The 17658-nt window shown below is 39.2% G+C and overlaps 2 protein-coding genes across 2 annotated transcripts; one reads left to right on the top strand and one right to left on the bottom strand.

The window, feature by feature from the left end:
- Window positions 1-830: 830 nt before the first annotated feature.
- Window positions 831-3084, top strand: MICOS13 (mitochondrial contact site and cristae organizing system subunit 13; the record flags this gene model as incomplete). The annotated part of the gene is made up of 3 exons (XM_029084440.1): window positions 831-987; window positions 1767-1818; window positions 2987-3084. Coding segments are annotated over 3 exons (307 nt in total), but the record flags the coding sequence as incomplete, so codon positions are not given.
- Window positions 3085-5112: 2028 nt separating this feature from the next.
- Window positions 5113-17446, bottom strand: LOC104518430 (scaffold attachment factor B1; the record flags this gene model as incomplete). The annotated part of the gene is made up of 14 exons (XM_010165781.1): window positions 5113-5482; window positions 5740-5791; window positions 5920-6032; window positions 6786-6907; window positions 8040-8082; window positions 8572-8709; window positions 8993-9286; window positions 10426-10532; window positions 10921-11012; window positions 11367-11506; window positions 12440-12516; window positions 12612-12761; window positions 14701-14801; window positions 17397-17446. Coding segments are annotated over 14 exons (1606 nt in total), but the record flags the coding sequence as incomplete, so codon positions are not given.
- Between the last annotated feature and the right edge of the window lie 212 nt (window positions 17447-17658).

Here is a 17658-nt window from a genome sequence, read left to right as displayed (position 1 = left end):
CAACCCAAAGCAGTCTGTGATTCTATGATTCCCTCTTGCCTCTCTCAATGGCTGTATCTATCGGGTGTTCTACTACTATAAGTTTGTGTTTGTTTGTTTGTTTTGTTGGTTTTTTTCCTAGGTGTGCAATAGCTTTTTTTTTTTTTTTTTAAAGGAGAAACGACTCTGCCCTGTGAACTTGAAAAACTGTCTCCCCAGGTCTCTTATCTGTAATGAAAAAGTAAATAAAGGTCAAATGTTCTCTTCTAGTCTTCAGTTTTGCAGGTTGCCACTATATCTGTAAAACTAGTGTTTGCACACCATGTAGTCTACCGGGAAACTTTAAAAGCCTGGGCAATGCAGGAACAGGTATGGCCAGGTGTTAACTGGACTGTAATGAGCTTAACAAGGTATCGGTGTCTGTGAAATTAATCAGTTTACTGATTAACAAGAGAGCAAGAATGACATTATTAACATGGATGTCCTACCCACTACAGAATCCTTTAGTTTCTTTTTTCAAAGGTATGTGCCAGTGATTCTCAGACTTTACAAAGTGGCACATACTCTGAGAGCTTTGATACTTTCTCATTTTTTCCTGAAAACTCTCACTGGTAAAATGTGAATGGGTATGGTTTAAAGGGGCTGACAGGGAATAGTTGGCCTAGGAAGAAAAGGAAGGTAGCTAGGTATTTTTCTGCTGCTTTTTGTCTCTCATAAGACATTTCAGTAGAGTATTTGTGACCTTCAGATTTATTTATTGATGCCCTCCCTTTGACAGTCACAACCGACCAGAAGAGATGCGTTGATAGTCATAATGTGAACTGAAATGTTGCTGCTTTTGATTCTTTCAGGTTCATCATCAAAGGAAGCCTGGCTGGAGCTGCTGTATATGTGGTGTATGATCAGGGGTTGCTGGGCAGTGGCACACAGGGTGCTGAAGCCCTCAAAAAAGCTCAAGCAGCGCTGCCTCCAGCTATCCAAGAGTGGACGAGTTACATAGGCTGGGAGGTAAGGACTGTGTGGATGAACAGTCAGCAAAACAAATGTATTTTCTGAATGAGGAGGAGAAAACATTGGGGTGGTGTTCTGGTTCCAGTGATGCTAGCAGGAGTTTTGCTGTTGAAACTGTATTTCACATTGAGAATATTTTGAAGACGATTGAAATGGAAAGAGTATAAAATTTTAAATTTAGGGGAGAGACATTGCTCACAGCTGTTATTTCATAGGAGAAGGGGTAACTAGCCTGTGCAGGGTTGAGGAAGGATTGCCAGCATGCTCTGGGAGATATTTCACTATGTAGTGGTATTCCTAAGCTTCTTTTGAAGAGTTATACATGCTTTTACAAAATTAATGAAAAGATTCTCCTCCCAATTTCTCAAGCTACTAACAGTTCATCAAGTTGAATTTAAATTACCTGAAGAGGCCCTTCTCTTTGAGTAATTCTTAGTTTTTAAAATCCTCAGAACCAGAGAAAACTTTGTTGAAAGTTTGAAAAGCATTTTTCATGATAGAGACTACTCTGAACTAATAGGTAACTGTAAGACAGCCATGGAGATGATTTTTCAGGAGCACCCAAATGATAAGTACTACCTTCTATCCCTACTTTATACTGGGGGAAAGAGCAAAGTCCAGACTTTAAGCCTCATTTCTGATCCCTTTTGAGACTTACAGAGAGTAGGCACCTGAGTATCCTCAGGATCTGAGGTCCAAAGGCTTCTCTAAGGTGATGTGAATCGTGTTATAAGTGAAACCCCTGAAGTGCTGATTCTTTCTCTTTCTCTTTCTAGCTCCCGCCCACTCCAAAATTTGACTTTTCCCCCTCTGATTTCTGGAATAAAGGTAAAATAACTTCTTGCCAAACTGTGAAAGGAGCAAGGGGCCGAGAGTGACATAGCTTATACCAGTCTTGTTTCAGTGCTGTCCAGCCTTGTTTCAGTACTGTCCTTCTAAATTGAACAAGAAGGTGATAGACATGACAGTCTGATGGAAGGAGCATTGAGACTGCGACTAAGGAAGTGTATTCTACTCCAGGTTTTACCACTAGCACACTCAGTGACTTTGGACTTAATTTCTTGTTCCAACTGTGAAATAAGGAGGAGAATGTGTGGACATAAACCTGTCTGCCTTTTCTAACCAGAGGAGCTGGTGTTTGTTTTACCTACAAAGCTTGCCACCTGGGCCCCAAGACAGGCATGCCTCTGCTATCCTTGAATCTAAGATTGAATGTTTCAGCGAAGTGTTTGGGGAGGCTTGTGACTCCCACAATATATAGGTAGAGTTTATGCACCAGTGAGTTCATCAGCACTGGTAGTGGTCAGGGAAACTAGAGCACAAAAATAAATGATGACTTATTCTTAAGACAGGTGAACCTTTGGCTCAAGATTGAAGAGTTTATAAACTCTTCAGATGTTAGTATGTCTGAACTCAGCCTCTGACTTTTCAGACGGGATGAGTATTCCCACTATTATTAAATTGTAGGGATCTTGTGTGAAGGCCAAAGCATGTTATAAATACCTTAATTTGTAGTTTTATGGTGCAGCAAAAAGTCTTCATGTAATCATGGGGCAACAGGGTCCACAAATAATGTGACGTCTTGTCATGGTTTAAGCCCAGCCAGCAACTAAGTACCACACAGCTGCCTCACTCACTCTTCCCCCTGCTGCCGAGATGGGGAGGAGAATCAGAGAACGGTAAAACTGGTGAGTTAAGGACAGTTTAATAGGACAACACAAGGAGAGGAGAAATAATAACAACAATAATACTAATAAAAGAATATCCCTTATACTGGTCCTAAAGTTGGAATTTCTCTGTCAGAAACTCTACTGAGACAATAAAGCTGTACTTCAACCAAGGGATATTTGGGCCTCAGTGTGTTTGAAAGCTTCAGAGATAGAGCTGGATTTTTCTCTCTGTGTTCTACAATAGGTCTATAATGCTAGAATAGCATTAGGAAATTGTACTTGCATGATGCTCTTCTTGGGATAATTCTTCTCTGCTTTCCTTGCAGGAGTGCAGACAGTCATGTCTGCCTTGTCTGTAGCTCCCACCAGGGCCTGTGACTACACTGTGGAAGGCTGGAAGTATGTGAAGGATCTTGTAAAATGAACACGTTCTCCAGGGTTCATGATTCTCTCCGTCCTGTGTTGTTTTTGGGATAACGTGTATTCCATTGCTCTAGAGGGCAGCTCAGCCATGCAAGGGCTACAATAAAAGACTCTGGAAATTCTACTTGTATTTGGGTTGGTTTTAGCTTACAGACTGCAATAAGTGCTTTGTCTTACCAGTGAGCAGAGGCTTCAGTAGAGATCATGGATCAGCTGTAGCGACGTGATGGCCGCGTGCTGGGGTATAGCCCCTGTTCTTGCTAACTAAACAGATTATTCTGAAGCTGAATTAATCTTGAAGGTGAATGTCATCTAACTGAAAACAAGCCAACAAGATTTAAAAAAAAAAAAATCCAAGGTAATGGTAAAAGATGTTGTTTGAAGACAAAGCCCTTCAGGCTAGCTGAGGAAGGAGTTCCTCTGTCAAAGGGCATATTATTGATGTGACTTATCACACAACTGGGAGGAGCCAGTACTAGTCACAGTACTTGTTGATGACAGTGTGCAATAGAAGGAAGTTTGTAAGTCTGTGATGCAAAACTCTAAATAAAAGTGCAGATGATGCTGAAACTAACAACTCACTGTCAAATCAACACAAGAAATAGGGTAAATTTCACTCAGGCAGGGACCGTCACGAACATGTAACCACCGTGTATCGGGGACATATTGAGAATGACCAGAATTAGCAGCGAGAAAATTGTTTGCTGGTGGTAGAGTGTCTTCCTGCAGAGAAAGTCAGATACTGCAATAGGGCCAGACATAAGTTCTATCTCATGGGAGTGATTAACTTGTCCTCGTGCTTAATGGTCAATGAGCTGAATTGGGAAAGACAAGGCAGAGCAGGTCTGGGGGTATCACCACTCTTTATTTTCTTTCTCTGTAGCAGAGGTGAACGTCTAAAGGATTAAAATCAAGGAGGCACTAATTCAAGGATTCTAGCCAGACCCACAGAATTATTACAGTTGGTTGCTACTAAGTGTAGCAGTCTGGAAATTCTTTGTGTTTGTGTTCTTGAACAAAGGACTCAAGTCTTTCTGGGCCTTTGCTTCACTATTAAAACAAAACCAAGTTTTACACCGAGGCTGATGTCGGTGTGATCCAGCCAGCCTCAGGCAACTCCCTGCTGCAATCAAAGCAGCTTTTCAGAATTTAGTTGGGTTTGTCCACAGGGATTCTCCTCCAGTGTGGGAAGTCTCAACCCTGATGAAAAAGAAGAGTTTCACTCTCCATTACAATGCAGGCTGTAGGAAATGAATTAAAAAAAAAAAATAAATTAAAAAAAATCTTCAGGCAACTGAGGGGGGAAAAAAAATAAATCTCTCAAGATGGAAAAAAAAACAACCCCAGTGACCCTACTACTGAAAATAACAGGATTTTTTTCCTCCTCTTGACATCACAAAAGCCATCTTTGGTGGGCAACACTCACTAAGGCCATGTTGCTCCAGAGATGACTGCACAAAGAAAAATTGTAATTTGTATATGACAAAATGACAGATCATTTGCACCAATCAATCAATCAATCACGTTAGTTCTCAACACGTTCTTAAAACGATGACAAAGGACAGCCAGTGGGTGTTTCTAATCTACTTCAAGGAAATTATGGATTGCTGGGTAAAATTACTGGACTGAAACTGGTGGATCTTTGGACTATCCTGATGTATCAGAAGCTAAACAAAAATGATTCTGATTTGCACTTGAAAGTCATTCCTTTCACAAGTACCTGTGCATTTTCTCTTCTAGAAGCTGTACTGGTAACATGGTATGCAGTCTTTTTCAGAGTGACGGGTATTATGTTGTACAGCACCTACCAACATGAGACAAGATGAAAAAACACCTCTTCACCACTTGTCCTGCAGGGTTCTAGGGCAATTTTGCAGTGGCAGGGGGTTCAAGCTTTTGAACAAATGCAACCTACTGACATTCTCTCATGCTGGCACTTATGCTAGTTAATCTTGTCAGGGCTGAAAGTTACATTGTTTAACATATAGCTGAATAAATTACTTTTCCAGGGACGGCTGAAACGAAGCAATTAACTGTAAACTGGCTTTTATTTATGGAAAACGGAATGCTTCATTAACAAACATTTTAAATGGGATATGAACAACACATTACAAAACTAATGAGTTCACATTGGATTGAGTGACTTAATATGGCAGCAGCTTAAAAAAAACCCCCCAAAACCACTTACAGTAACCCGTAAGTTACAATTAATGGTAACCCTGGGTAACAGATTCATTTCAGTTGCCACCTTGCATTAAAAATTAAAACACATTCAGTAGCGACGGTTGAAACGAGGATCATTAGGTCTGTTTGCTCTCTCCTGGCCAGCAAATCCTTCTTGCATTCCTCCTCCATGCATCATCTGACTTTGGTTGCCACCTTGCATGAAACCTCCACGCCTAGAAAGTGATTCAGACATTTTAGTTCTGACTGGCAGTCAGGTTGATAATGGGTGTTCTTTTAAAACTTTTTCCACTTTTTTTCACTCTTCAGTAAGATGCACTACATAAAAACCATGGGAATATTTTAATATTCCTTGACAATCTAAATAAATCAGACAACTGATGCTCCCACAACATTTTTCTTTGGCCAATTTAAACAGAAGAGATGTTCCTTAAACGAGAAACAAACACTTTGCTCTTTTTAAAGTTCTTACCCCGACATGCCTCCACGATGTATCACATGGCCAGGTCGGCCTCTACCTCCACCTGAAAGAGTTCAAATGCCTCCTTTATATCCAGAGTAATAGTTTTACTTCATCTCCAAGGATAATAATGATTGTATTTTCTGCTTTATACAGCACAACTAATAAGCTGTTGTACAAGAAGCATCATACCTTGCCATCTCTCATGATCCCGTCCCATCATTCCTCCATCCACACTGCTCTGCCATGAACGATCTTGATGTCCTTCAAACTTCCGACCATGATCTCCCCAGTCACGTCCATCCCTGCAAATATGAAATTCACACCTTCTCATATTAGCCAGAGGACACAAAATACATTCAAGTAGAACAACTAAGACTTACTCAAATGCTTTACCAAGGTACATGCGAATCTCGTATTTATATTGCTATCTGTTAAGTCAAATCTCAGTAATAAGCCTTCTGTTCAACCCAACTAACATGACAAATAAGAAAATAAGATTTTTCTTAATCTGATTTATGCTACATTGTTGTCTCAGTTTACTCCAAACATCCTGGCTTGTTGTTTTAAGCAGTCAATTTATTTTTGGTGTTTTCTGTATGCTGGCTTACTCATAGGACTTACTAAAAAACAAAACCACAACACAAAACCTTAAAAACACACTCTACAAATCCCCCATCTGTAAACATTTTAATTTGTTTCCCTTTCAAAGGGCTGACAGGATGGTGCTTCCAACAACTACAAACTGGGGAAAAACCAGTACCCTGAAAACATCAAGCTCTGATATTAATGTTAGGTAAAATTAATTGAAAATATGATGACTTTCAGATGTGAAGTTATTAAAAAAAAACACCCCAAACATGCCAAGATGGATGTTTGTATGCACAAGGCAAGCTGAAAGGGCTACTCATTTGTAGTCCATCCAACAGGAAATAGACTCAGGGGTGAAAGCTGGAAAAAAAAAAAGAACTGTACTTTCAAAAACTGCGTTCCACTTTCACATATGGAAATATTCCTTAGATGCACAAGAAAAAATATTTTCAGTTAAGCCTACTAACCGTGACTGTGGGGGTATCCCTCTACTTTCACTCATTCTTCTGTCAGATCCATAGCTACCCCAACTTTCCCGAGAGTCCCGTGAATGACGGTCTGGGCCTCCATGGCGCTCATCTGGATAATGCTAAAAGGCAAACAACACTTACTACCCAACCACTCTCAAATTGTTTAAAGTCGCTCAGCTCCAAGTACTCAATTTCAGAATCATTTAGGATGGGAACGACCTCTTGAGATCATCTAGTCCAACCCTGCTGCTCAAGCGAGGTCAGCCAGGGCAGGCTGTCCAGAACAGTCTCCCATTGGGTTTTGAGTATCTTTACAGCTGGAGACTTCAAAACTTCCCCGTGGAACCTGTTCCAGTGTTTGGCCACTTTCACAGGTGGGGTTTTTGTTTGTTTGTTTTTAAAAAGGTGATTTGTTTTTTCTTCAGATGGAATTTCATGTGTGCTCACTGACTCTTGTCCTGTCAGCAGGCACTACTGTGAGGTATGAACTCACATTGATAAGATAACCCCTGAGCCTTCTCTTCTCCAGGCTGAACAGTGCCAGCTCTCAGCCTCTCCGCATACAAAAGGTGCTTCAAGCCCTTAATCATCTTTGTGGCCCTGGGCTGGACTTACTCCAGTAAGCTTTTATCTTTCTTTTACTGGGGAGCCCAGCAGTGGACATAGTACACCAGATGGGTACTGAGTAAAGAGGAAGGATCTCCTCCCTTGATCTTCTGGCAACGCTATTCCTAATGCAGCCCAGGATGCTATTAACCTCCTTGGCCAGGTGGGTACAATGCTGACTCATGGGCAGCTTGTTGTCCACCAGAACTCCGAGCTCCTTCTCTGCAGAAGTGCTTTTCATCTGGTTGGTCCCAAGCATGTACTCTTGCATAGGATTATTCCACCCCAGGAGCAGGACTTTGCATTTCCTGTTGTTGAGCTTAATGATATTTCCCTCTGCCCAATTCTCCAGCCTATTCAGGTCCCCCTGAGTCTCATAGCTTAGCCATCAGTAAAGGGCACTTGAGGATTCCATGACTCCACAAAATCTCTCACAGCTTGAATGTACCCTGAAGGTCTTTCCTCAGCCCTCAAAAACATGCAAACATCTCTACTAGTTTTGTTGTTATTTCCATGCAACCTCATAGAATGAATTCTGGGAGATATAATTAAATTCTTAACTACTGAAATTTAATCTGATACACCCTATAGAAAACCAGGTTAGAAGAAGTTAGGATGTTTCTGAAGCTTTATAAAGCAACTCACTTGTCCATCCCGATCTCCCATCATTGTCCTTGATCCATCTCTCCTACAAACAGAGAATTAAAATCAGACTGTGGTAGTAAAATATACAGCAGTCTATAAAATTCATCTACGTAACAAAACAGATGAAAAATTCTGCTTCTGTGTAGTGCCAACGTTATCTACAAGAGGCACAAACACAGGGCAACCATGACACATTTTTGATTCCTGGAAAACCCAGTTAGTCCTAAGGTATAAGCCAGAATATTCTTGTTAAGATGCTAGGTGCCTACAATGGTATTCAGAAATTTTCCAGAATTGTACAAATGTGTGAAACAGCACTGCCAGCAGAACGCTCTGAACGAGCCTGCCAGAAGGTTTAACTCATGGCACAGTACAGATCTCTTCACGGTTATATAAGAAATAGTCCCCAGCCACTAAGCCACACTTAAAAATTAAAATGCAAACCAAACACACAGTAAAGGCAGCAAAATGTGACATTAAATACATTTTTGTCCTTTGATTTCAGGCGACACAGTGGAGGTAAGACACCAACCTGTCTATCGAATGGTCTTGATAACGGCCACGATCCCTGTGATCAAAGTCATGGAAGCGATCCTGGCGACTGAAATCTGAATGGTACCTATCATTCATTGCCATTCGCTTGGCCTCTGGCCAGTACGGGTCATCTCTCCTGAAGGAAAGAACACACTCATTTTAGTCAAGATAATGACTTTTGATATTGATCCCTCCTTTCAAACTATGCAGACCAAGAGAAGGGTTAAGTTCAAAAGGGAGCTGAAAAACCTCAGAGAGGATAGTTTGACTGGGGCTATTGAATGTTACCATTTCAATGCAATCAACAACTGCTGAATAACGGAAGCTGAGAGCATATGGATAGCTTTTTACAGCACAGGCTGATGAGACAGGACCTGGCAACGTTTTCCACTTGCATCACTCCTATTTGCTGTCTTTACCTGCCATCTATGTCATATGGTCTTCTCATTGCAGACCGACGTTCTTGTTCATAGCGCAGCTGCTCATGCTGGCGTCGCAGCTCTTCTCTTTCTCGCTGAATCCGATCTTGTTCTCTCCTCCTTTCATGTTCTATGTGCATTCGTTCTCTTTCCAGTCTTTCTCTTTCCATCCGTTCTCGTTCAAGACGCTGCCTTTCAATTTCCAGTCTCTCACGAGCAATCTCAAGCCTTTCTCTTTCTTCTCGTTCCCGAATAGTCTGCAGGTGCTGCTGTCTCTCCCGACGCTCACGTGTGCTATTTTAACAGAAACAAAAGGTTACAGATCCAATACTTCAACAAATACAGGAAATTAAAAAAGAAAAGAAAAGAAAAAAAAAAGTAGTACTAAAAATTAAAACCACAATGACTGCAAACTTGGGTCAGCTCCTTGAAATTATGCTTGGGGGTGGGAGGGAGGGCATACAGAGAAGACAGTGCACACACGAATTACTTGTATTTAGAGACTGATCATATTACTCCCACAAAACCCACCTGTGGGGGCAAATAATCCTATATGGTCAGGAAAATTTGAATCCAAATGCCCAAAGCTCATTCCTTCCACTCAAAAATAAAATATCCAGCCCTGAAGAAGCGAGAACAGTATGCGGGATAACATGACTCCCCTAAGGCTCAGAGATTTGCCTATGAGAGAGAAACCTCTTCCTCTCCAGTAGAATGATGAAATAATTTCCCCCCTTGCCCACTGAACTTAGGTAGGTGATAAACTTTTGTAATGTGTGAAAATGTTTTAACGTGGAATTCAGGTCATGGTTTTAGTAAGGAATTTGAAGGATGGACATTACTACCTTTATCTTGTATTAAACATAATGAAAACGGAAATAAAACCCCACCAAAAATTAATTAAAGACCTGAATTAGGTTCTTAACTAAAAAGATACAATGTGGAAACCTTGATGGAAAAATCCCCCAATTTCTCTGTGGACACAATGGCTTTAAATCCAGAAATATTCATCTTGTTTTATTTCAAACACTATGGAAACTTTGAATGCTATGACAAGAAAGACAACTTTTTGCTCAGTCTTTCCCTGTATATTTGAGTGTGGCAAGTTTAGAATTATCATTGCACCTCTATTACAATGCGTGCTCAGCTAAGGAGAGCAGAATACTTAAATTAGTCTAAACCACAAAGTCTACAAAATGGAAAGAAGAACAAAAACTAAACTGCTAATTCCCCCCCCCCCAAACACAATTTCAAGCTTAGTATTAAGACAGTCAAAAATTGGAGCTTTCCCAATTCAATAGCTTTGTGGCCCACAAATATGTAACAAATTACAAGTAAAAAACAAATCAAGCACCTCGATCCCTTAGTCATTTTAATCAAAAGAAAAATATGCTCATTCTAGAAAAAACAAACAATGTCACTGTTGCTCTTACCGGCGCTGCTCTGCCTCCCTCATTTTTCGCTGTGCTTTAATTTTGTCAAATGGCACAATGCCTTGTCTCTCTCTGCTCTCTGATTTGCGATCCTGGCTCTTAATGCTCTGTATTTAATATTGAAGTAGAGAAACTTAATGGGGTACATTTAGAAAAGGACAACTATCACAAACAATACTCTAAGCTCTGTTTCCATTCATACATATCATGTCTCAAAGCTTCATCACCTCATTTTTCAAAAAGCTGTTCTTTTTTAACACTCCAGACACACCATATATTAACACAGTAATTACTTACATATCTGGCATGATTTCATTGCTGAATGTGGTATCAGCCATGTGAAAGGTACTTTACAAATTAAGATCAAAATCCACATGATGGAAACTCCAATTGGACAAATCGTTAAGACAAGCGTGGATTACATCAGCATGGCAGGATTCAGGACTTGTTTCTAAAACTGACACATAATGTTTCCCATGCAGAAACATCACTTACTCTGTCTTTTGATGCAGTTGATGTTTTCACACTAATAACAGGTTCTCCTTTGGATTTATCCATTACCACTGTTCGCTCTGTTCCTTTATTTCCTAAATAAATCGGAGGTTGAGGGGAAAGAGATGGAAAAAATAATCAAACTACATAACCCACCCGACTTATTGCTATGCCAGAAGTTATGTTCTCTAAAATGTGAAAATGGACACGTAACCCTGTCTTCAAAAATATTTTTTTTCGTTTACACCTATTCCAAGTGCTTCTGTTAAGGATGACACAATACCAAACACCTTCCCCCATCCCACCCCATTCATATCTTCTGGATTTCCAACCAAGAACCGGGAATAATTCTAGAATATTGGCACTTCTTTGGAAAAAACTACCTACAATTAATTATTCATACTTTGCCATATCATTTTACTCTATGAAAATGAGAATAACCAAATTACCTGACTTAATAGTTTTATGTTGATCTGATGAACCAGACTTCATTTCATCTTTATCTTTTTTTTCCTTTTCATCTTTGTCTTCTGTCTTTTTAGGATCATCTTTCTGGTCAGATTTCTCATCCCTTTTAACACTGCCAGTTCTATAGAGAGATATTGACATAGATGAGATGAATACAGGGTAAGAGAAAAGAAAATTAAAGGAGAATCCTAGCAACACAGTAACAAAGTAGAATTCTAATGTATGTGATAAAACAATCAAAATTAGATTTCTATGACTTCCCACCCCATAAAATAAGATGATCAGAACATGCTGTGCAGTTGTCATAAAAACGTGGCCATGATTCTGATATCTCAATTGGAGGCAAAAGGAAAAATTCACACCACATGCTTAATGCTGACAAAGTTTCTTATACAACATGACAATTATGAAGTGACAATGTGAACCATTGGTGTTGGGCAACTAGGTAAAATAAAGGCAAAAACTTCTCAGCAAATAGCATTTAACATGAGTTAGCCTCAAGAAAATAATTAAAGCAAAAGACTTAAGTTTCTTATTCACTCTCTTATGGGTCTTTTTCAGCTACTTTCAGTAATGCTAGAGAGAAAAAGCATAGTGCTGAAGAGGAACATGTTCTGGAAACAGGATCTTGGACAACTGATCTTTAATCATTTGTGACCACAACCACTTGAGAAAGCTCTATTCCAACGAGAGAAAGATTTAATGAAGAAGCAGTGACATACTGATCCAAATTCTCAAACAGTCTTTCCTATAGATTTATGATATGAAAGCACCACAATCTTTACTAGAAACCAAATATAGCTAAATCAAAAGGTATGCTTGAAAGTGCAACTTTCCAATGCCTACCTTAAAGCACATAACAAAAACATGTTAAGTTAGGCACTGAACATCAACAGAAGTTTATCCGGTAGTAGAAGTTGGAAAATAACGCATGTGTTGCTCTTTTTGAATGTTTGCCACAGAACATCTTATTGTAACTTTGTTTTTGCTGACAAATCAACATAGACTGAAGAACAGCAAAACACCTTTGGAGAGAGAATTTTCAGAACAGTACCTCTCACTGACTGTTTCTTTCTTTGCTTCATTCTCTTTTTTTTCACTTGGCTTCTTTCCAGCAGGTTCATTTTTTGCCTGAAATTTATTTTGCACATCATCAGCTGAGAATGTGGTCTCAATCATTTGTACAATCTGATGGTAATGGGGTATCTTTGAGGATCAGTACTCACTTTTTCTACAGAAATTATTTTCCCATGTAACTCTGTTTTGTGGAGGTGAGTAATACACTTTGTTGCTTCATCAGCTGTAGACATCGTAACAAAGCCGTAACAGCGAGCACCAGGACTGCGAGCGTTGGTAACCACTTTTGCACCTACCACCTTTCCAAAATAAAGGGGTATTACACTCACTGTAACAAGTACCTGCCATTTAACAGCAAGAAGTACAAGCTCTGTTTGTATTCTGTTTTATTCCTGTCCATCATCATTCAATAGACTTCTATTTTTAAAAGATTAGCAAATACAAAAGCAATCATGCTTCTGTTGGCAATGCAACAGTGCAAAAGCTGAATGAATACATGGGAGCCAAAGACTGAATCCTGTTGGAAGGGAAGGGAAGGGAAGGGAAGGGAAGGGAAGGGAAGGGGAGGGGAGAGGGGGGGGGAAGGGAAGAAAGGGAAGGGAAGAAAGGGAAGGGAAGAAAGGGAAGGGAAGAAAGGGAAGGGAAGAAAGGGAAGGGAAGAAAGGGAAGGGAAGAAAGGGAAGGGAAGAAAGGGAAGGGAAGAAAGGGAAGGGAAGAAAGGGAAGGGAAGAAAGGGAAGGGAAGAAAGGGAAGGGAAGAAAGGGAAGGGAAGAAAGGGAAGGGAAGAAAGGGAAGGGAAGAAAGGGAAGGGAAGAAAGGGAAGGGAAGGAAAGACTAAGCTAATAAAAATTTGTAAGCCAATTTCCACCCATGTGCTAATACCAGCTCAACTGCGAAGTCCCATCTCCCCTTGAAAACATGTTTTCATGTCACTGCTAAGAGGCAGATCACAATCTTGTTTAAGAAACAGGATGCCTCCCCGAAAAGTGTAACTTGAAAAAGCCCACATATAACACCTGTTTTCATAAACAGGGCTTAGTGATGCTTATATATTCAATACAGCTCAATTTGTATTTCAGAAATCAATCATATTTCACAGAGGTGTCATATTTTAAAGTACAGCTGAATAGAAGATATACTTCTGAGCATCTTATTCATTGCAGATGTATATCTACTTCTAGGAAGCTTGGCCTCTGCCAATATTCCAAAGAAAATAACAGTAAATTTATTTAAATGACTAAATGTTACCATGGCATCTAAGTAGAGGCAAATATTAGGTTGGCTGTCATGTAGTTTTTAATTACATTTAAAATTTTGTGGTACATCTCTATGATCAGTGTTCCAGGTTACCAAATAAAATTCTGATAACCTGGAATAAATAAATAAATGGAAGGAAAGTATTGCATTTTTATGGTTATAAGGAACATTTTACTAGTCTCATGACTTTCAGACAAACTCCATGCTGTGCTACACTTAATCCATCTGTGCACCTACTGTAAAGTCACATTTAAGTTCTAGAGTATTTTCATTAGTTAAGCATTCAATAGCAGATTGCTAGCACTTTCAGTTTTCCTTTACAACAATCTGCTGACAGTCATCTTTAAACAGGCTTCAAAGGTTTAACAAAAATAGTTACTGATTTCTCTGACATCAGTCTTCTTCTAAACTAGCTCTTTCAATTTCCCAACTGACTGGGAGATTTAACTTGCATTAATAATAACTGCAGGAACTTCCCCCTCAAAACCAAACCAAACAAAAACCTCCTCAAAACTACCCAAACAAGTGTTTTGCAAAGCAACTGCCAACTCTAAACAAAAATAAAACTTCAGGTACTAAGGCAATTCCTAAGATATTCCCCAATAATTATGTTTCAAAATTTTCTGCATGTTTTATTTAGTCCTAAAGAAGTCTGATAAACAATGTTAGATTCACTGTTGACTGTGAATTTCCACTGGTGAAGATACCATACTACAACACAGGAGACAGAAGTATATGGAAACAGTCACTGACAGCTTCAAATAAAAGACTGTAAATAGAATTTTATATTTGTTTGGAAGTAAGGACGGAATAAAAAAGCAGTAATTCAGCTTGCACTTTGGCAATTTTTTCCTCGATATCCCATAAAAACGCTGATAATTTGATTTCTTTCACTGGTATTTTCAGTGACAGGAGCTTAAGAAGTCTTATTAAGACAGTTTCAAGTGAAAAAAACCAAACCAAACCAGAAAAAACTCTTACCTTCCCATATTTGCTAAACAGATTCTTCAAATCTGTAGCTCTGGTAGTGGAAGCCAGTCCACTCACCCAAAAGTTTCTACCAGAACTGCTAGCAGTGCGACCTAATTAGGAAAACAAACAAACAAACCCAAAACATACCCCAAATCCTCATTATTTCAACAACTACTGAATGAAAAAGGAGCAGTTCTACAAATCTTTTCTTTTTTTTAAATCTTAGAGCAAATCAAATGCAATGCATAACATTCTCCCCCCAGGATTAACATTCCTGAAGGCAAGTAGTATTACAAGTTCAAAAACTTTAAGATGAACTACAAGCTTTGATACATGCAACAGAAGGATGTTATGTCATTCTTCCAAGGAAGAAACTGGACTAGGGCATCTCTGAAGTAACTGTGGCTCTTCAGAATGTGCCTGGATAGATCCCAGTAACTCTGCACTTACAGGAAAACACAGAAGACCTGCTAAAGTGGCAGGAACTGTGTGAGTACCCATGTGAGTACCCAGTCTTGCCCTCCTTATCTCTTCCGACTCCAAAGGGATGATGATGGGATGCAGATTAACCACAACACTCAAGGAAAGACATTCACCATAAAGAAAGCAAGAAAATTTCTCTCCTATTTCTGCCCACACAGATTCCACAGCTGGGATATGAAGCCTGTGACTTCAGTTACAGGTGCCAGAAAAGACCTAGCTTTCTTTAACTATGCAAGAACTACAAAACACCTGTCCAATTCGGCATCTAAACTAGAAAGATAATTTCATAAATGCTTATGTACTTGTAAAGTCTGAAAACCCAAAGTCTAGTGATTACAAAGTGTTTGAGCTGAACTCTCAAGTTTTAGCGTTTGCATTTCAGAGTGAAGCAGTTATGCAGGGATTCTGTTTCCATTCTCCTCTGAAATATCTTTACTGTCCTTTTATCAGTCTTAGCAGTGTTCAGTTCCAAGGCTCCCATAAATGGAGTGAAGCAGGTTTCAACGCAGCTACCTGCTTCCAACCCAGGTATCTGCCTTTTTTTTTTTGTGTGTGTGTGTGTGTGTGTGTGATACACAGAATTTCTCAGAACTGCTTACATCGAGGGGAAACATTTCTTCCACAGCCTCTCTAAAATGCTATTTTATTCAAGTGTTTTCCATCTCTTACTTCCTGATAATTTTTGTCATTCTCTCAAACATAAGCTTAGAGGTCTTCTGTGTATAAAGGAGACTAAGTCTACACCTGTCATCTTCTAGTCTTCAGAACTGCATGGACAAAGCTGTGTCATGTGTGCAAACACACTGGAGATACATTGTCTTGGTGTTTCAAGAAGCTGAGGGTATGCTTTGATGCTTTTACTCCACATGCTTCCTCTAGAATTTTAAAACAGCCACCTGCAGTTACACTGGCACCAGCATCCTGGAGAAAGAAAAATTAGCACTTTCTTCTTTCTTCTATTTCACTGACAATTTTTTAGATTATTTAAAATATGTTAATGTCCTTTTTGAATAAGCTTCGATCAGTCTTAACATCTCCAGTTTTTGCCCTCCCATAAGACTCAAAGAAGTGCTCCTGGGACGGTACTGCACTTCCAAGACAAAGATAGACTGAGACTATAAAATCTTCTCTTAACTTAAAGCTAGAATCATCTTAGAAACTAGAACTCCTCCTAAATAAAATCCTTTTATACAGGTGTGAAAATAGCAATGTATGAGTCAGCACTGACTTGCATATAGGTCTGAAATTCTGAAATAAAAGAACATAAGATTAGTCCGTAACCAAGAGGTAAACAGACCCTAATGGCGCGGATGGTGAAGTCCAGCAGCTTGCATAGACAGGTATAAAACCAGATCTTGGATAAAGCAGGTGACAATGAGTTCAGTCTGTGTTGTAAAACTCAATTAAAGGCAAACAAGTTCTTCCTATCCAGTTGGCAGACAGCTCTCATCGTGAGTTTCTTGCCTATTATAGGAATTGCTGGAACTTCCATGCTTACAGTGCAGAACTACCTACCTGCAGCATGTAAGAACGTTAACAGTCAGTTCTAAATTTTCTGCCCTGGTCAGGTAGGAGAGAATAGAGAGGTAGGGTGAGCTGCAAAGACTCAGCAGCCTGATGTATTAAAAGGAAGAAGTAAGATGAAAAGAAGGAGCAGGCACCTGACACTGTTGATCAAGAAATTTTCATCATGCTTATGATGCATATTTGCACCATAAACAGGATCTGCATGGACAAAGATTTAATAACATCAATCTAATTTTAAGACAACGTGAAGTTGTAAATTTCTGTGGTATTTAAGTATGGGAGCACTAGATTCCAAATTGTTTCAGCAAAACAGAAGACAGGATGAAGCATCACAAGTGTAGAGTAAAGCAAACAATTGTGAAAGGCTCTTAACTCACTAACAGCTCTTAGTGAGCGTCCTCAGTGCCATGAAGGACATATTTGCCACGTATTAATGTCTACCTTTGATGACCAAGATACAAACAAAACAGTGCGACACAGATATCCTTAGAAAATGCATAAAAGGAAAATGTTTGGGTTTTTTGGGCATAAATAGACTGAAAAAAAAAAAAAAAATTAATCTAGAGGAGGTGAATAATTGATGACATTTAACAACTGCACAGATTCCAACGCTGTTCTGCTGAAATACCCCATCCAATACAAAAAGAGTTTCTCCAAGCAATCATTAAAGCTGTACTTTTTTAAAAGAAACATACCTTTCTCATCCTTTGAGATTATCTTTGTATCTTTGTCCTCCTCAACAGGGCTAAAGACAAAAGACCACATTATTCAAGTCAGAAAGAAAAGTGACTAAATATAAATTACGAAAAATGCTAAAATTAAATACCTACCAGAAAATATGCTGCCAATGAAAACATACCTTTGTGCACTTGATTTAAGAAATCTGACAAGAAATAACGAAGTCAGATTCTTAAACAGACTTGTATTAGGAAGATGTTTACAAGTAAGAGTAATTTA

This window comes from Antrostomus carolinensis, unplaced genomic scaffold (genome assembly GCF_000700745.2).
Source record: "Antrostomus carolinensis isolate BGI_N321 unplaced genomic scaffold, ASM70074v2 scaffold4684, whole genome shotgun sequence".
In the NCBI taxonomy this organism is placed as follows: domain Eukaryota; kingdom Metazoa; phylum Chordata; class Aves; order Caprimulgiformes; family Caprimulgidae; genus Antrostomus; species Antrostomus carolinensis.
The sequence above is the reverse complement of the archived record's forward strand: the minus strand, read 5'-3'. Positions and strand labels throughout refer to the sequence as shown.